Here is a 21,144-nt window from a genome sequence, read left to right as displayed (position 1 = left end):
CTTTGTAGATGTGGGAGGTTGTGCTTGTTTGGGGATTTTTTCAATGTATTTATTAATTGTATTGATTTTTTCCTTAACTTTTTCTTTCTTTCTTTAAAAATATTATTTGGGGAGCAGAACCAAGAGAACAATGTACGCATTAAAATAACATTGTGAAATGATCAACCCTGATGGATGCAGCTCCTCTCAGCAGTTCAGAGAGCTAGGACAACTCTTTTAGTCCAGTATGGACAATACTATCCCCAACCAGAGGAAGAAAAATAAAACAAAAATAAAACAAAACCAAAAATCCTTCAGAATCTGATGAGCACCACATTCAACTTTTTTAAAAAAAACTCCTATTCTTTCCCTTAATTCTAATTCCTCATATGGAAAATTACTAATCTGTAAACATGCTTAATACAAATGTGCATGAATGGTTCACTGCTGAGGGGAAGAGGTTGGGAAAAGAGGGTAGAAGGAAATTTTGTGACTTAAAAATATAGATATGCATATGGATGAATGTTGAAAACCTTCATAACATGTATTGTGAAAAATCAAATATCAATAAAAATATTATTTGTTATAGACTGACTTGTGAGAAGAGATTTACATAGAAATCTATTTGTAAAGATGAGGTAGATTCTAAACTGATACAATTTTAAGCAGACAAATTGGCTTCAACCTCAAATTCATCTCATATATATATATATATACATCCTTACACATATATTGGTAAAATACACACATACATATATACATACTTAGAATAGAATATATACTTACATAGTTACACATATATTGGTAAAAAAGAAAGACAAAAAAACCCCAGTCCTTATTATATATTGTATCCTCAGACACTAACAAACTGTATGACCAATAAGGAACTTTTAAAAATAAGAAAAAAATAACTGTCACCAGAAGAGTGTATGAGTAGAAGAGAAGATGGCCTTTTCATGTAGTGAGAGATGACAGGTAGATTACTTGGTGAAAAAAATTATATCCTGATATCAGAAAAAACTAGATGTGCAGTCAATCAATCAACAAGTATTTATTATTTGTAGGTATCGTGCTAAGTGCTGGCAAAGCAAAGAAAGGCTGGAACAAATCTTGCCTATAAGAATCTCAGTCTAATGCACATCTTTATGTATGTAAGAGATATACACATATATATGGACCTTATTTGTGCATATAATTCAGTTCAACTCTTTGACCTCAACAGTATTTTTAATCTCTCTTCTCTTCTTTCAGTTCTTGTTCACTTTGCATTATCCCACACCCAGACTGCACAGTCTTGATTGGTCTCTCTCTGCCTCCATTATGTCCCTTTTCCAATCACTCTTCCATACCATGGCCAAATTTGATATTCCTAAAATAGATCCAGGTCTCAGTCTGTCATTCAAAGCTCCAGTCTACTTTTCTAGGCTTATTTCAGAATAGTCCCTTTCACAATTGCTGCTATAATCTAGCTTTTCTGTGTCATTTTATTCCACTGCTTGTTCCTATTTATTTTCAATGAAGTGGTCCCTCATTTCTGGAATGATGTCACTCTTCACTTTGATTTCCAAGAACCACTAAGTTCCTTCAAAGAAGAGCTCAAGTGGAACTATTTATATGAGACCTCAATCCCTCTAGTTATTAGTACTGGCTTGGCTTCCTATTGAAATTACTCTGTATCTTTGATTTGTGTATACTTTATATTTATCTGTATATATGCTTTTATTTCTCTCAATAGAATATAACTTTCTTGAGAGGAGGTTGCTTTGTTTTTGCCTTTTTAGTCCTAACTCATAGCATAGTACAATTAACAAATGCTTGCTGAATTAGATAGATGTAAAATGTAGAGGGAAAAGAGAAATATCAGAGTAAACCTCTTATTAGAGCTGAATTTAAAATAACTTGTGGGAGATATTGTCAGATTTGTACATCCTATATGTTTAAACTCAACAGCAGAACAAAGATAACTGACAAACAAATTAATAAAATCCAAAGAAGGCACAAAATAGACAGTTTTATCTAACTGGAGTTCAACAAATAAGATAAAGAGTTTAATTAAACATATATTTACAATGGAAAGTCAGTTTTGAACGTGCTGTTATATCCTCAATGTGACAAGATAATTAAAAAAATACCCACAAGGGCTTATCTCAGAAGGTTGTTGCAAGATTCAGACAAGTGTGTAAAAGCGATTTTCAAACTTCAAAGAACTATGCAAATGTCAGTTATTTTACTATTATTATAATTAGCATTTACAGTAGAAGGAATTAAAATATCATTACCTCTAATATGTCATCCTTCATTACAGAAAGCTCACTGCTATTCCTGGCCACAAAGTCATATTTGGATTTGGCATATTTTTTAGGGGGGGCTTTGAGAAGGTCATGAGTTCTGAAACAAATGAAAAAAATTACTTCTGGATATTTAAAAAAAAATCCACCAAAAGAAAACTATCTAGGGATTTCCCAATGAATACAATATTTCTTAGTACTAAATGCTACAAATAATCATATATTTTCCTACCTTCTTTAACACTACTTTCTGGTACTTTAGCATATAGGTAAAATTTCACTAGCAGCTTTAACAAAGAATAGATAAAAATGTGAGAGCTCTATACCTAAAAATATTAGATTTTCAATGGGGGTTTCCACGGAATAATCTAAGAATCAACCTACTCTCTAAAACTGCAAATTTTAGTGATGAGACTAATCTACATTCATTGAGGAAATTTCTTGACTGGGAATTTCCTGAATGGCAAGTTCCTTATGTTTATGAAATCACAGACTTATGCTTTATCCTTTAAATTACCAAAGTGATACTTTACATGATTTTTAAATTGTAAGTGGCATTTAAAACATAATCATTTAATTCAATAAAAGATCAAAGATATAAATAAAAATATTTTAACAAATTAGGATTGTTGGTATTATTAACAGTTGTCAGCCACATTTAGTTTTTAGATTGGTTGATCAGGAAAATGTTGTGGGTACCATTTTCTCAGATTCTAGCAAAGGTCTCTCAGGCCATTATTGTGAAAAGACAATAAGAAGTGAACAAAACAACAGAATTAGGATGAGTTAAATTACGTTGAATGGATAAAAATCAAATAATTTTATGCTAACTTGGAGAATTTTCTGATGGAGTATCCCAGAGGTGTGTTCTGGATCATTTGCTCTTTAGCATAATTATGAATGACAGAGATAAATACAGAGAACAGCAGAGATGGAATGCTTATCAGAAATGCAGGTATCACAAAACTAGAAGTGATGCATGACAGAGTCAAGGTCCTAAAAGTTCTTCACAGACAAGGACACCAGGACAAACTCAGAAAAATAGTGTCTACTTGAGAAAAAAGAAAATTTTACAGTTCTAGGTATTTTTAGAAAAATTTCACTTCAAAAGTGCTGGTTAGAATAAACATGACCAGACAGCAGGTTATGTGAAAAAGATCTGCAGGCTTTAGTGGTTTAGTAATTCTACACAGGTTAATAGCAAGGTGGCATGACATATCGAGCATTTGGTTTAGAGTTAAAAAAAAACTGAGTTCAAATCCAGTCTCAGACACTGTTGTGAGATCCTGAACAAGATCAAAGCTGGGCAGATAAAATGAGTTAGATCAAATAGCATTATTGCCCATAATTCATTTAAAAATGCTTTCTTTTCAATTATCTCTCTCTCTCTCTCTCTCTCTCTCTCTCTCTCCCTCCCTCCCTCATTTATATTACCCTTCTCCTATCCTGGAGTCTGAATTATTAAAGTTAATTGAATGTGTGTCATATTGTAAACAAAGGATGAGAAAAGTGTTAGACACCCTCTGGGAAGTTTTCTCACTGTGATTAGGAAAATAAAAAAACTTCTGTAGATTCATTCTTCCAGGCCAGAGTAAGTTTTCAACCTGCCTCAGAGAAATAATTAAATGTTTACCACTAGTAATTAACACTGAACACATTTGTTAGCCAGAAAATAACAATTAGAATTTTGTTTAGTTCTAGCTATGACTTCATATAGAAATTAATAATATATCAGAACATGTAATTTAAGATTCTTATTCGAAACAAGAATGAGTTTGATATTTATGTTCACTCTGAAAGTCAAGGAAATAGAACTAGAAAATTTAAAAACAACTCAAATCATTCAAATGTCAAGGTGCAAATGATAACATAATAAAAGCACTGAACAGTGAATAGATTTTTATTTATTGGTGCCTGCACTTCATTCTTAGTACATAATTAAAATTCTATGGTATTATAATAATTGTGATGAAGATGCTAAATGTCTCTTTGAACTTTAAACAAGAGAAGATCTTTGAGAGATCTTTGAATTTCTACAATACTAATAAGTGGATGGTTATGAGAGTTCCTCAATGAACTTTATGGGCTGCAAAAAGGTAGCATTTGTGGCTCTGAGAGAATTTCCCCAATAAAGGGTGAGATTATGTTCATTAGTACTTATTGAAAAGACTAAATACTCCTGGCTGCCTAGCAAGTTGCCCAAAGCACTGAATGGTGATGTGATTTGCCCAAGATCACAAAGCCAGTATATGTCAGAAGTAGGACTGGAACCCAGATCTTATCTCCACTAACAGCAATATCATAGATGTTGTTAAATTCTTAATATGATATTTATAAAAGTAGAGATTTTATCACCTCAGTTGGCAAAAACAAAATTGGAGACAGGCACAAATTCTCAGCAGTGGTTACTGAATGTTACCTATCTACATGGTGGCTATAAGTCTGCTTAAGGGCAAAGGCAGCTTCCCCTTGGTCCAACAGAGGCCCTCTTTTGTAAGCTGTATTATTGAATGCATACCCATCAGGTGAAGGATGCTCTGGTATATTAGAATGCTGAAAAACAAAAAGATTTTTAAAAATGAGAAATGATTACAAAATTATTCTGTCACTTTAGTGCAATGTCAATATTGTAAGATTAGTTATTCAACGAGGACCCATAATGCACAAAACACAAATTTAATCTGTATTATTAATTAACTAATAATTAAAATAAAGTGGTATCATTTTCTTATGGCTAGACAATGAACAAAATAATAAATAAACTCCTGTTCTATTTCGCATTTTCCAAAGCTTAAGGTATAAATGCTCACACTGAACATTTAGCAATTAGCTGGAGTTGGAGCTCTAACACACCCCTGCCCACAAAGGTATTCATTTAATAATGGTACAATTTTCACTTTTCATTATACTGAAAGTTAGTTTTGCTAATTATGAAACATTGGGATTACATTTTTTATCAGAGGTGTGACTTCAAATATGTAATTGATATAAATGCAAAATCTTCACTATAAATAGGACTCAACTTTTTTTTTTAATGTCACAGATATCTCTGACAGTTTGATGAAGCCTATGGATCACTGTCATCTGTTGCCTACATTCAGGATTGAAGGAAATGCTAAATTTTAGCTAGATGTTAGTAAAAGCAAAGCTATATTTTTTTCCTCATTCAAGTTCACAGACCCCTTCAAATGGCCTGGGATACTGATCCTACCCTACAAGAGAAGGGACAAATTCTCCCACCAGGGTTTCAGAACAGTATGCCAGTTTAGTGTTATAAAGACAATTTTTATAGAAATGAGTTAGCAAATCATAAACCTTTGCTTTGAAATCTCACAATTATAAAAAAGGGCAAACTTAGGCAAAGATGTTTAAACTAAGTAAAAAGTATGACATATAAGCCATCTTTTTTTTCTTTTTTGTTTTTTGCAAAGCAATGGGCTTAAGTGACTTACTGAGGTTAGATTTGAACTCAAGTCCTCCTGACTCCAGGGCCAGTGTTCTATCCACTGTGCCACCTAGCTGACCCATAAACTATCTTTTCATGACCAGTTCATAGAAGGAATTAGTTATGCTGTCTTTAGTTAATCTAACCATCATAAGAACAGGGAAGGGGACTACAGTTAGGTTCAGGCCTTACTTTATTGGCAGATGAAAGATGCTAATTTTTTAGTGAAATTTCAGGAGTCTGTGAAAAGATCTTCTAAATCAATCAAAGATATGGAACATAAGGAACCATCCTTGAGACTGGAAGTTCTCAAATTACTCAAATTACAGATTATTTATTGAATTACAGATTCTAAAATGAAACTATTATTCAAAAAAGGTCTTTTAATATTTTAATTCAAATTAATTCACTAGTTTCATATAAGAGAAAAGGATGCTGATAATAAGGGAAACATTACATCTAAATTTTTGTTGTGGCTGACTAGTGATGCTGTCATACAATAAGATCCTACTTTTCAAGTCTTGAGAAATTGGTGGGGGAACAAGAGCAATGATAGTGACAGATGAATGGGGAGAGGGTGGTACTAAGAGAAGAAAGGAAATAGAGTGCTACTAAAGATGAACTTTACTGCTAAAAATTATGCTATATCTGATCAAAAGAGTACAAAAGTAGTAGCAGTAACATGCAAATCTGTCATTCTCCTGTGCTCATTACTTGCCAAAATATAAGGGCACAGGACTGCCTTAAGACTGACAGTGTAAAAAAAAAGTGGTCCTGTATTCAGTTACCGTAACAAAGGACTGAGGTCTTGTCATAGAATTAATGCATACATTAAATATTTGATATCACGCGACCTACTTTTTCTAAAAAAATGTCAAGGCATGGATTTTCCTAAAAATGATATTAGTAATATTTTCTTTTTTCATTATTTTTCAACCAATTATAGTTTTGAAGAAGCATGTGTTACTATAGTAACAGTAATGGATGTTGGTATCCTTTGGAGGTTGCAGGTAACCAGCTATAGAAAATCATTATTGCCCTTTGGTTCCCACTCCATTTTGCTCTAGACAGGTGGTAAGCCACACCCTACTCATTTTTTAGTCCAGAACTAAACCTCAGGTTCATGTTTGTCTCTTTTGCTACTTTAAAGAGTTTATCATAAACAATTAGGAGCAGGACTACAATAATTATTGGAGTAGAAGCCTTTTATGTATGACATGGAAAACAATTTACATGATCAAAAATTTCAAGATAAGTTATTACAGTATGAATTTTATTATGTGGGGAACCATGTTTTTGAAATCAGAAGATCTAGAATTTGTCTGTATGATCTTAGGAAAGATATTACCTCTATGGACCTCAGTTTCCTCTTCTGTGTAATGAATAAGTTAAATTAGATCATGGTTTCTTCTAACTCTTCTAAATCTGTGACTTTATAATAATTCCTCATTTAAATTTATTAGCATTCAGTGGGAACACTTAATTTTTTCACCAGAATCATCGAGTATGATCCTGTTTTTAAATTAGTATTTGAAAAAAATTACATAAAAATTAAATTTTAGAGACTTATAAAGCAAGAAAATGTAAACAAACTTTTATTAATTAGACAGGTAATGGGAGAGAAAAGAAGGTACAACAGTAGGAGGGACCAAAAACAGTCCTGCCCTCAAGGAGCTAACAGTCTCAATATTTAAAATGAACATAAATTAAAAAAAAACAGAGTAGATGAAACTTAATCTTGTAGATCAGGTCACTAGAAAATAGGAAGACTGGCAAAGGTCTTCTACAGAAGATGGCATTGCAGCTGAATATCGAAGAAAGTCAGCAAATATAGGAGGAAATGGTGATGAAGAAGAACTCTTCAGGAAAGGGTGAAAACAAAGACATGAAGATAGAAGATAAAATGCCTATGTGTATCAAAGAGCAAGTAGACCAGCATGAAAAGACCATAAAGTGGCTAGAGAATATATGAAGAAGGAACCAGTATTCATTAAATGTCTACTGTATGTCAGACATCTTAATCACTCTACAAATATTATCTTATACTGTGAGATAGATAGTTCAATCCCTATTTTATAATCTTCAAGTTAAGTGACTTGCCTAGGGTCCCACATTGAAAGTAGATTGTATAAAAAGTTAGAATAGTAGGAAGGAACTAGATTATAAAGGGTTTTAATTGGCAAACAATGAAATTTATATTTTATCCTAAAGGTAATAGGGAGTCATTAGAGTCTACTAAATAGAAGTGATGACAAGGTCAAAATGGTGCTTTGAAATGAAATGGATCCAATTAAAAAGCTACTGTATTAGTTCAGAGGAGATGATGAAAGACCTGAAAAAGGTGGTAACTTGTGTACAAGGAAAAAAAGAGCCTATAGGAAATAGATGTTTTGGAGGTAGAAACCTGAGGAATTTGGCATATGAATAGATATTTGTGATGAGACAATATACTTAAGAGTGACACAGAGATGGTAAACATGGATAGCTGGGAGATTAGTGGTACAATGATGTGCAATGATGATGGGGAAGTTTGCAAGAGGAACAGGTTTAGAATGAGCTAAGTTCTGGTTTACAGATTTTAAGATTGACATAGCTATGGGACATCTACTTTGAAATGTCCAATAGACATTGGTGATAAAGGATTAGAGCTCAGTAGTGAGCTAAGAACAGGATTCATTGACCTGAGGACTATCAGCAAGGAGATGACAACTGAATCTATAGAATTAAGATTGCAAAGGAAGAAAAGAGGGCCCTTGTCAGAGCACTGTGAATATTCATAATCAGTGGGCATGACATGTTTGAAGACCCATGCTTGATCATATTTCTTTCCAGCAAAAAACTATTTTCCAAGAGAAAGGAATTTCATATGAATGGTATCGATGCCATAGCATAGAGATGAGAAAGGTTATATATGTTTGCTAACTGATTTTGCTAACTGATCTGCTATTATTATAATCTTACTATTACTTAATAAAAGGGGAAAAGACCTGATTAGAACTACTTCTTTAGTAGCCATCTATGAATGGAGTTTAAGCATGGGGAAAATATGCTACTAGAAGTCAAATTTATTTTTTATTTGTTTTCTTCTAAAGAAAGTATTATGTTTATTTTTTAATCCGCTTGAATTTGCTGCAATCCATTCCATTTTGTTGATGGCTACAGATTTGGCCTACAAGACAACAAATAATAGAAACAATTTAGATATCTGTTCCTGTTTAAAGATAATGTAACCAGATGTGAATCACTACTGTTAACAGAATTATCTGAGTATTTTAGAACACAGGACTGAAAACAATTACATCAATACAATTCTTGGAAGAATTGAGTGCACTCAACTTGAAAACCAATTATCTCCTTTTTATTCTTGTAATAGGGAATCAGAAGAAAGAATGTGAGGCCTACCAGTCTCACGTTGTTCATCATATCTAGATATTCAGAATTGTCACTTAACAAAATGGATTTTGATTCAGTTCAAACAATAATTTTATTATTCTAACAAGGAGTCTACAGATCTAAAGTAGTAATACAGAATATATTTACAATGAAGAAATTTTATTGCTTTGCAAAAGACATCAAATAATTTCACGTTTATCTCCCAAAGCAAATATTTCTGATTAAAGTGATTGTAATGAATTTTATTATTGTCATCAATTAAGAGTCACTGAAGCAAGTGAAGTACTATTGGAACTATATTTATGAATTTATATGTATCTTATAAGATTATAACCACTGCTAATCAAAGGTTTTCCTGCCTAGCTATTGGTCATACAATGTTTCCACATCCTAATTCTCCAGCTTTTTCTGTTTTTTTTAAATGCTCCTGAGGTCATACATCTCAACTTTTGCTTAGACTTCTTTTAGACCAGAATTCTTAAGTAAAGGTCCATGAACTTGCTTGATTTTTAATTTTTCTAAAGAGTTTTTCAAATTTTAATGTTTCAATAGTTGTTCACCATATCATTTTATTTGGAATCCTATATTTTATTTTACACAGTTAAGAACATTATTCTGAGAAGGTTTGACAGACTTTACCAGACTACCAAAGAGAACCAAGGTGCAAAAAATGTGTAAAACCCTTATTTTGGATATCACAGAATCTCTTAGTATTGGTACAAATCATATTTGTGCCTGAAAAACAGCAATATTCATTTTTTCCACACTACATATATATATATATATATATATATATATATATATATATATATATATATATATCTACACATTTATTTATTCTATCTTGTTCCCCAGGTATATTTTTCAATTGCCTCTTGCCAATTTCCTAGCTGCCAGAAAAAACAGGAAATGAGTTGATATATGCTTTCAGATGTGACCATACTGTTTCCCATCCCGCTGTATGGTTTCCTGTTTCATTTAATTCATAACTCAGGTGCAGTCTCTGTTCTAATTACAATGAGATTCCTCTTCTCTCCTTCATATCACTAAATTCCTTGACATCATTCTTCATTCATTCCTCTTTGACTCCCATTTCTAATGAAGAGGTGGCCCTTCTCTTTACCAAGGCCAATTTTTTTCCATGAACTCTTATTTTTATCCTCTCCCATTTTCAACTTTTCTCTTTCTTCAAGCTCTCCCTATATACTAACACAATTCTTTAAGACTATAAATTCTCTCGAGTCTTTCCTATTCTTAAATAACTTTTTTGGTGTTGCTGCTCAGTTGTCCAGTTGATCCCAACTTAACATGAACCTGTGAATTTCATTCATGAGGTTTTCTTGACAAAGCTCCTGAAGTGGTCTGCCATTTCTCCAATGTGTTCCCATTTTACTGATGAGGAACTGTCCAGTCACACAACTAGCAAATGTGTGAGATCATATTTAAACTCAGATCTTCCTGACTCTAGGCCTGGAGTTCTATCCATTGCACCATTTACCTAATCTTTGCTGAATTCTAAAAAACCCTCACACTATCATGCTATATTTAGTTTCTCTTTCATAGACAAAAACTAGAAAAGTACTTCCACTTCTCTCCTTTCTTCAACTCTTTGTAATCAGGCCTCTATTAAAATTGTTTTCTCTGAGAGATCATTTAACTACAAAATATAATGGTCTTTTCTCAAAGTCTCAAACTTCTAGATCTGTTGGAAATACATGAAATTGCTAAGTAACTTATTTTTCCTTAATAATCTCCCCTTTCTGCATTTTCTTCCTCTCAATCTGACTGTTTCTTTCCAGGCTACTTCACTGACTTGTCTTCCATATCATGCTTTTCTAATCTTGGGTGTATCGAAAGCCTCTATCTACAGCCCATCTGGCCCTCTCTAACTCCCTTTCAACTTAATATGTTTAAAATAACTCATTTTCTTCCCTCCAAAACACACTCTGTGTCTGAACTTCCCTATTTCTGTTCTATTCCCTATTTCCATCCTTCCTGTCACCAATTATCCCTGGCTCTTCATCTCTTCTTTGACCACACATATCCAATCAGTTTCCAAATCTTCTTTCTATTTCCACAATAACCCTCATAAAGTGTTGTCTCTCTCTCTACTTACCCACCCACCATCTTCCTTCAGGCTGTCATCAGTTTTTCCTTAAGATTATGACAATAGCATCCAAATTGCTCTCTCTACTTTAAGTCTCTCCTTCCTTCAATCTATTCACCACACTATCAATTGCTCAAATGATTTCCCTAGAGCACAGGTAATAACAATGCCATTTTTCTTCTCAACCAATTCCAATGACCCCAGATAACTTCTAGCATCAAATAAAAGTTCTTCTGTTTGGTTTTTAAAGTCTTTCCCAAGCCAATCCCAGTTCAGGGGTTGGATTACTCTCACCTCTGTAGATAATCTTTTCATTTCTTGTTTTCGCTGATGTTCTGCTACATTTGCCACAGATTCAGCCAACTGATAAAGGTCTTGGTCCATTGGGGCTCCCATGAAGTTCAGCATAGGAGGCTCCCAACCATTTCGGAACCGTGGCACATAGGGTGGAATAAACTGTTCTTTGGGCCACTCAGCTCTAAATGAAAGACATGACATATAAGTAATTACATTCAACATCATTTTTATCCTCTGCATACAAACTATCTTCAATATGCAAATATTGCTTATAATTATTGAGCCCTTATCCATCTGCACAAAATTAATGCCATAAAATATGGTCACAGTATATTAAATAATTATATTATAATGTAATGGGAAGAAACACAATATCATAATATCATACAAAGATTTTATTACATGGCCTTAAATAATGAATTTCATTTCTCTATTCACTTTCCTATAACCATGTTAGGATTTTTAAAAAAAATAAGTTTTTAGTATTATAGTCATATATTTTTAGAGTATGGTACAAAATTTAAATATCTAATCTAGCTTCATGCTAATATAAAGGGTAATCATATACTAACATTTGAATTATTTTCTATGAAAGGACACATTCCAAAATACTCATAAGTTTACATCTTTTAAATTGCACTGAGTGTTAAAATGAATCAAGGTGATTATATATCGAATATACAGAAAAATTTTAATTAGGAAAAAGTCACAGAAAGCTTTTGTAAATACAATCTGCTCCCATTTATTCTAAAGCAGTTCAGAAAAAGAATGACCAATTCTTTAGCCATGTAGGATTTTCTCTCATGAAGCACAGAAATAAACATGACAGTTGCAGTATTTCCATTTTTCTACAGTTTATTTCTTTTTCTCTTTCATATATGATTTAAAGTTTTGCCTTGGACTGCTATTTTAAATTATGTACCATTCTAATATTTCTTTTTTCTAATAATATTAAATCTAAATAAATTTCTAAAAATAACAAATCTAATATTTCTGCAAATTTCTTCATGATTCCTAAATATCTGAATAACTTCCTTATGGCAATGTAGGGGAGGTACTCTGCATAGAGCAACGTGATTTGCTTATGACTATTTTGATGCTTTGAAATGTTTATGTATATTGCACAACTTTGCCTTTTCCTATGTTTATTCAATTCACATGTGAAGGTACTTGATTTTCCTGTTCACTTTGGTTAAATCTTAATATTTAGTTAGCTATAGGGCTTAATCCTTATTGCACAATGTCCTGGTGTTATAAATCAAGTGATGTATTTATGTTGACTCATGTTGCTTATTATCTAAAAGTCCTAGGCCTAGAATTCACTCACTGGGTCACTTTGGTCAAGGGCTTTTGGTCTTAAAAGGTATGTATGCATATCTCAGTTGGTTAAAGTTCTGACAATATCTACAGCTACATATCTCAATCTGAGAATTCTGAGCTCCAGAGGAGACTACAGGGGAGAGGTAGCACATCCCAAAATTTATCATTGCCTAATAAATAGCTCAAATTATCCTCTACTCATGAGTGTAACAATGCATTCCTTGGATCAGCACTAATACTTGCTAGATAAATCTTCTACTTCCCAAAATATTTTGTACAATTATGATCTGATAAGCAAATGCTTTTGATAGGTATATATCCTTTTTGGGCAACTAAAATCATGGAATTTCTCATTTTATCTGTAACATCAAGCAAAGAATGACACAGACTGAACTAGTTTTCATTAACTTTAGGTCTGATACATTTAATAAAGTTAATTTAGAAAGAAAAGATTAATTAAGAAATGCTTCTAGGTCCATCAAATATATCATAACTCAATTATTTAAGAATATTTAAATTTGCTGTCCCATACACATGAAACTCTTGTATCCACTTCTCTGCTTTCCAAGCTTCCCTAGATCCTTTCAACTATAGTCCTGCTTTTAGTCAGAAGTCTTTCTTAATTCCCCATAATGCTAATGCCAGTACTCTGCCGATTATCTATATTGTTTGCATGTTTTCTTCCCATAAAATTGGGAATTCCTGGAGAGTAAGACTGACTCTTGTTACTTTATTTTTTATTTCTAGCACCAAGTCCAATAACTAGCACATAATAAATGCTAGTCTACTGACATAATAATGTTCTTATAAAAGAGATTTGCATTATTCAATACAAAAAGACACTAGATTTATGATCTCATTAGCATAGGAAATTCTTGAGTGAAGAAAGTCCCTCTCTTAGACTGGCATGTTTTTCTGTAACTTAAGACTTAGAAAGTTGTCTAGAACTCTGAAAGTGACTTTTCTGGGGACACACAATCAGGACCTGAACCAAGAACTTCCTGTCTTTAAAACCTGTCCTTTAACCACACTCTATCACACTGTTACATTTGTTACATTTCTTATTTTTTTTTAATATTCACTAATCCCATGATAAATCAAGGGAAGATATATGGTTTGTGTGTTATTTCAATTACGGGAATAAATAAATGGCACAGTTATGAAAAGATCAAATAAGTCAATCCACAAAAAAAGCTATTGAGATGATACTCTGTTTCATAGAAGAATATTGATATGGTCAAGGAAACTGTGATTTAAAAATTTTGGGATAGATTAGTTAGAAGCAAGACTAGATGGAAAAAAAGAAAAAAGCTAGGGAATTCAAAGTGGAAAAGAGTCTAGCAATCCTCATGGGACATAACAGAACAAAAATGAGAGTTCTAGGACAAGGATCAAAAGGAAGAATCTATGAAAGAGAAAGAAGAAATTTAGATTTCATTAAATGAATTTTTAAAATAAAAATTCCTTTCTTAGAAAATGAAAAAATAGAAATTAAAAATAAGTTAAATTCTTAATTAGTTTAATAAGGACAAATTTTAATTTGATTTCTTTAATTTATTTCATACATTTCAACCTTGAAATCTTTATTCAAGGCATTTTTTTTGCAAATGAGAAAGTGTGTTCCAGAAAAGTGAAGGGACTTGTCCAAGGTTACACAGATAGAGAGTTAAGTGACACAATGGATAGAGCATAGAGCCGAGAGTCAGAAAGATTCAGTTACTTGGGTTCAAATCTGCCTCAAACACTTACTAGCTTTATGACTCTGGACAAGTTAACTAATTCTGTTTGCCTCAGTTTCCTCATCTATAAAATGAGCTAGAGCAGGAAACGGCAAACCACTCCAGAATTTTTTGCCAAGAATACCCCCAAATAGAGTCTTGAAAGAGTCAGAGTTGCCAGAAAAATGACTGAATATACAGGTAGTAAGAAGCAAATAAGGAATTGGAGCTGAATTCACAATTAAGCTACATGACTTACCTTGGGTTTCTTTGTCCTAGATGCTTTATTTACATCTTGATGTGACCTTAAGTTATTGGAAAACATTATCAAAGGACCATTAATTCTGACCAAATCCACTCATCAAGAAAACTGAAGTAGGATTCAGTGATGGACTAAGTCTGCTTTTTGAGAACTAGTCAGGCTAAGATATAAAATGGCATACAGAAAAACAAATTTGGACTGGGAATGTGAGTCTAGATTTAAATATCATTGCTTATGTTTACTGGCTGGTGATAGCAAACATTTAAGTCTCTCTTCATAAAAAAAAATTGGGATCCCAATTCCTATAGCACTTAACTAGGGATTTTAGCAATCAAATGAGAATAATTTTCAGAAATGCATTTTAAATTATATATTTTAGGGGCGGCTAGGTGGCATAGTGGATAAAGCACCAGCCTTGGAGTCAGGAGTACCTGGGTTCAAATCCGGTCTAAGACACTTAATAATTTCCTAGCTGTGTGGCCTTGGGCAAGCCACTTAACCCCATTTGCCTTGCAAAAAAAAAACCCCCCCAAAAATAAATTATATATTTTCCGCATAAATTTAGGAAACCTTCAAGTGTCTATATAAATGGCACCTAACATACTTAAGTAAAGAAATGTATCCCTATATTTGACCAGTAAGTGATGAATTAATTCTTTGAGGAAAGAAATCCAAAACAACTGAGTCCTGTGTGGTCTTTGACTTCAGCATTGTTACAAAAGCAGGAAAATGGAAAACCTATGCCTTTCCCCTTCTTACTCATAAGACCATCCTGAAAGACTATCGAATACTTTGTGAAAATCTAGGAAAATGAGGTTTTTTTCCCCCGCATTCCCCTGATCAGCCAAATAGTCTTTTTTTCCTAAATAGGAATTATAATTCATGTGGTATACTGTCTTGTTTGATAAAGTATAAAGGCTTTGGTGAACATTAAATTTTTTCTGAAGTTTCACCAATAACTTCTGCATTTTTTTCAGGAATCAAAATCAACTTCATTGATCTATAGAATGTCAATTCTTTTTTGTAAACTTTTCTTTTTCAAAAAGTTAGGATATTTTTCCATCTCCAGTGCTATAAGTACTCTTTTATTCTTCTTCATACCTGAACAACTCTCCATTAATCCTTCAGACTCCTGACAGCACTTTTGCCACTTTGCTCAGTATTCTGAGAAGACATTTGTTTGAGAGAGGTGACTTGAACTCATCAAAGACAGCTAAAGGCTCTTGAACTATCTCTCTCTTTTTAGCTTTGGTGTCAACAACTTCTAATTCATCATTTTTGATCAGCTCCTTTTCAGTCTAAAGGTCATCTTCTTGATAAAGAAAAGAAATTTAAAAAAATGAACTTTCTCTGCTTTCTACCCCCTCCAATTGTTACCATTGCATCCATCACAAACTATATTCCTATCCCTTCTTTAATCCTATTCCTTTCCTCTGCTTTTCTTTCACTTAATCAAAAGTAACCATTAATAACAATAAACTTTTTGTTGTTCTGGGAATTTTTGGCAGATTCATTAAACTTTATTAATTAGAAATATGGATATTACCCTGCTTTACTTTGGTATTTATCTTCTCCTGTCCACTTTTGCTTCACTATTATGTACAAGTCTTTTAAAATTAAGTTTAATAGATGAAAATCTATGGATATATATATTATATAATATATATATTATATATATATATATATATATCTTAAGGAATTTGTCTCCCTTTTGCTCCATCAGAATTATTTCTCTTAATAACCTTGTAATTTCAATCATTTCATATCTCTAAGACTGACTTCTAAGAATTTTAGAAAATGTCCTTTGATATCTGCTTTCCCAATATCTAGCACACATATCAGACCCTTTCTGATTATATAATGATACTCATTACCCTAAATTGTTCAACATATATACACATAAACTTTTTATATTTTCTTCCTTTTGAGCAAGGCTTACCCTTCAAAGCTATGTAACAGTAAAATCCAAATATTACATTCAAAGCCAAATTTCCTCTTTGCATTACGATCTCTACTTCATCTTGCTTGTCAGCTACACAGTGTACATTTTTATATAGATACTTGAGCTCCTTTCTTTTTATTGCTGGCTCCTATCTTGGATTTTTACTTTTGTCTCTCCTTAATTTCTGAATGTCTGTACTACTGGTATTCTCCTTATTTTGGCTCTTCTCTATGCCTATACTCTCTTTGTTTTTATGGCAGTTATTTTGACAGGTAAGCATATAATTTTCTCTCATTCCATTTTTAACCTAAAGTGTTTTAGAATAGGTTGATAAGGGGCGGCTAGGTGGTGCAGTGGATAAAACACCAGCCTTGGAGTCAGGAGTACCTGGGTTCAAATCCTGTCTCAGACACTTAATAATTACCTAGCCGTGTGGCCTTGGGCAAGCCACTTAACCCCATTTGCCTTGCAAAAACCTGAAAAAAAGACAATTAGAATAGATTGATAATATACTAGGTAAATGTATAATTATCAATCCAGGTACATTCCATTCCTGGATAAGATTTCCTTATTCCTATATTTTAAGCCCTGGTCCAGAATCTATTCTTTATATTCAGGTATCATCTTCATTATTCAGCTAATAATTTCCCAACTCCGCCTTTCTCTTCCACAGTACATGGCTCAATCACTACTTGTACTCATCCTAGACTTTTAGGTTTTTCAGAATCAAATTCAGTTCAAAGCTCTAAGATTTTTCAGTAGCTACTTTGTCTAACCAGTATTTGAAAGGAATATCCCATTCCATGTATTTACAAAGTGGTCCTACAGCCTTTATTAGAAGTAAGGGAGAACCCATGAGACAGTCTATTCCAATTTTATATAGTTCAAATTGTTAAACAGCTTCTTCTTACATGAAGTCTAAGTTTGTTTCTTTTAAAGGTTCTTCCTCTGTTCCTACTTCTGCCTTCTGGGTTAAATAAAATAAATCTAAACTATTTTCCACCTCAGGGGCTGTTAGGTGGTACAATGGATAGAATGTTCACTCTAGAGTCAGGAGGATCTAAGTTCAATTTCAGAATCAGACACTTAACTAGTTGACTCTTGTCAAGTGACTTAATCCTGTTTGTCTGCATCCTCTTCTGTAAAAATGAGTTGTAGAAAGAAATGGCAGACTGCTTCATATCTTTGCCAAGAAATTCCCACATCGTGTCATAAAGAGTAAGACAGTACTGAAATGACTGAACAACAGTAAATCATATTATTGGAAAGTAGTTAAGAATTACAGCACTGGGTCTAGAGCCAAGAAAATGTGAGTTCAAATCTGGTCTCAGACATTTACTAGGTATGTGTCCTGGGCAAGCCATTTCACTCTGTTTGGTTTAGTTATTGTAAAATGAACTGGAGAAGGAAATGGCAAACCAGTCCAGCATCTTTGCCAAGAAAACCCCAAAAGGAGTAAGGAAGAGTGAGATATAACTAATCAACTAAACAACATCTATCATTAATAAACTAAACAACATCTATCATTTTCCACTTTAGAATAATCTTCATCAAATCTCTGCTCTATCTTTTGATCCATGTCTGATAAATTACCAAGTCTTATAGGTTTTATCTTTACAACATTTCTCCTGTTCATCTATTTATCTTAACCCAAAAGATCACTGCCCTAAAATCATCATCCCATTTTGACAGGATTACTGGAGTAGATTGGGACTTTCAATGTCTCTTTCCTGGAAATAATGACACTTTAAAGAAGCCCAAGATTCATAATAATTTGTTGTTATTATTGTTTCTTATTGCACGTTGTGAATTTTGGATAATTTTTTTAGGTTTTTGCAAGGCAATGGGGTTAAGTGGCTTGCCCAAGGCCACACGGCTAGGTAATTATTAAGTGTCTGAGACCGGATTTGAACCCAGGTACTCCTGACTCCAGGGCCGGTGCTTTATCCGCTGAGCCACCTAGCTGCCCCAATGTTGGATAATTTAATAAAACCCACAGATCTTTTCAATAGACAATAGCACATTTGAAGATTGATGCACTACAGTGAACTATAAACAAAATAATATCACAAAAATGAAAATTATTCTACCATAAAAGATAGGAAATGATTGGTTACTCTGAGTCATTTTTTGAAACAGCCTTTAAACTGATTAGTTATAGCAAAAATGAAAATCAATACAAACCAAAAGAAGTATCACTTTAAGACAATGACATCAGTAAATACATTTATTCTACCTTACCTCTTCAAAAAAAGAAGAAAAGGACAAAAACTTTTAGTATAATTGTCTTCATTTCCTGCAGAAGTTTAACTAATGTCTTGACCAGACTTAGGGAAACCAGAAGAGCACGGAAACTATTTCAAGTAAAAAATATTTGATTTCTTTTCCAGATGAAAAGATATGACAGCCAAAGTCAATACTTTAGAAAAAAACCCATCTCTAAAACTTTATGGAGGGAGATAATGGAAAATAAGAAGTAGTAATATTCAAAAAATTATAAACAGGAGTGGGAGGAAAAGGAAAGATGCCTGATAAGAGACTCAAGTATTCCAGTATCTCAAGTGAATTAATAGATATAACTGGAAGGTTTACCACAAAATATATGAAAAATGGAAAGGATCTGACAGCATTCCTATGAAATCTATTTTAATCTTCTCAGAAGTACCAGAATTAAACTGAAAATATCACTTATTGATGAGAAAATAAACATGGTATTTAAGTAATAATATTGTTAATAACAATTGGATGAGACTAAAAACATTCAGGAAAAATGAATTGGTATTTTTTAGCTATTTTGAAGGAGACTGTATTTGATATTTGGAAAGACAGTGAACAGGACTGCTTCTTAATGGTAAACATATATATATATATATATATGTTTACCATACTGGTAATTATATATATAATTACCAGTATGCATGACTAGTTTCTCATCTTTGTGAAATCTTTATAACATGAACTGTTTTGAGGAAATCTTAGAAGAAAAAAGAATAAAAGGGAATAGATAATTTTTGAAAATAAATTTAACATCTTTGTGTTTTTCCATCTTAAGTGATTTTTTTTGGAAATACCTCTCTTCTTCTGATCCTCTAGACTAAATCCTTACATGTAATTAAGATAAAAGTAAAGCATAAATAGCTAATACAAAAACTATATCTGACAAGATATACAATCCACCAATTGGAAAGGAAGACCCTTATTTTTATGTCTTAAAGAAAAAATACAATGTGTTTTAATATCTTCTTTTTTCCCACCTGTTCAGAGGTCAGTTTTTTTAGTGATCTCTTTGCTCATATTCATCTTGCATTATTTCATATAAATCTTCCCATGTCTCACTGAATTATTACTATTATTTCTTTCTACATAGTAATATTCCATTGTATCCATAAACCACAGCATTTTTTCAGCTATTTCCCAACCAATGGATTTCTGCTTTTGTTACTAGTTTTTAGCTATCATGAAGTGCTATTATAAATATTTTGAAATACTTTTGAATCTTATTTCTTTCTGGGTACAGAATTCATTGATTAGTAAGAAGAGCACAAGATGTATATTTTTGTGGGGTTGTTGTAAAATTACAGAATGTTAAATAATTCCAAATGATTTCTGACACAAAAAAATCCATCATTTACACATGAATATTCTTTCCACAAGGTGACATAACTGAAATTCATAAACTTCCAGAAGTGACAGAAAGAGAATTAGAGTGATGCACTTTAGATATGAGTGCACTGTAGCATAGTTCTAATGATAAGTGGCAGAATAGATTATCAACCAGGACATATTTGATGGGAAATTAAACAGCCAGTCATCTATTAAAAATAAAGGAAAACACATGTAAAATCTGGGGGCTATAATTGCATTTGGAAAATTTGAATCTGGGGTTACCATAACATTGGAAAGAATAACTTTGAAGTATTTTTAGGATCACAAAGTTCCACAAAAATGATATGACAGAACCATTGGAATGTAATATAATTATTTTTGTGAATTGGCTATATCACAATGGTTATCTTAAAACCTTACTTATTTTAAATGTTAAATTTACATAGTTCTTTACCTAGGTTTAATCCATGTTTCTCCCAATGACATCCATAGTTGCCTCTCCTCAACATTGACAGTCTGATTTAAGAAATCAATTGCATCCTTGGTCAACAGAGGGCTGAGTACTGTATTGGCGAGTTCAGGACCTCCAGTTGCCTGTACCACCTAAAAGAAAAAGAATTTGCTTTTCAGGTTAAAAGTTTTCATTGCAGAAGCCTAGAAAAATCAATAAAAAAATCAATGCACTATTTCTTCATACTCTATAGTCTTCAATATGATCTTGTTTAGATGTAGAATTAAAACAATTGCTAGAAAGAGAAATAAAGGTCATGGTGAGAGTAGCTGGATT

General features: G+C 32.7%; 1 protein-coding gene across 8 annotated transcripts in view; it reads right to left on the bottom strand.

The window, feature by feature from the left end:
* The window catches only part of EPS8 (EGFR pathway substrate 8, signaling adaptor), a 242,441-nt gene that overhangs the window by 23,639 nt on the left and 197,658 nt on the right, over positions 1 to 21,144 (bottom strand). For 7 of the 8 annotated variants that reach the window (XM_074194360.1, XM_074194361.1, XM_074194364.1 and 4 more), the window contains 4 exons: positions 20,812 to 20,960; positions 11,507 to 11,690; positions 4,687 to 4,820; positions 2,259 to 2,367 (listed from right to left, as the gene is read on the bottom strand). In XM_074194360.1, the coding sequence (XP_074050461.1) occupies positions 2,259 to 2,367; positions 4,687 to 4,820; positions 11,507 to 11,690; positions 20,812 to 20,960 (576 nt within the window). The remainder of the gene's footprint in view (positions 1 to 2,258; positions 2,368 to 4,686; positions 4,821 to 11,506; positions 11,691 to 20,811; positions 20,961 to 21,144) is intronic. The other variant, XM_074194367.1, reaches the window with a different exon arrangement.

Source organism: Macrotis lagotis, chromosome 7 (assembly GCF_037893015.1).
Source record: "Macrotis lagotis isolate mMagLag1 chromosome 7, bilby.v1.9.chrom.fasta, whole genome shotgun sequence".
Taxonomy (NCBI): Eukaryota; Metazoa; Chordata; class Mammalia; order Peramelemorphia; family Peramelidae; genus Macrotis; species Macrotis lagotis.
This window is presented reverse-complemented; position numbering and strand designations above follow the sequence as displayed.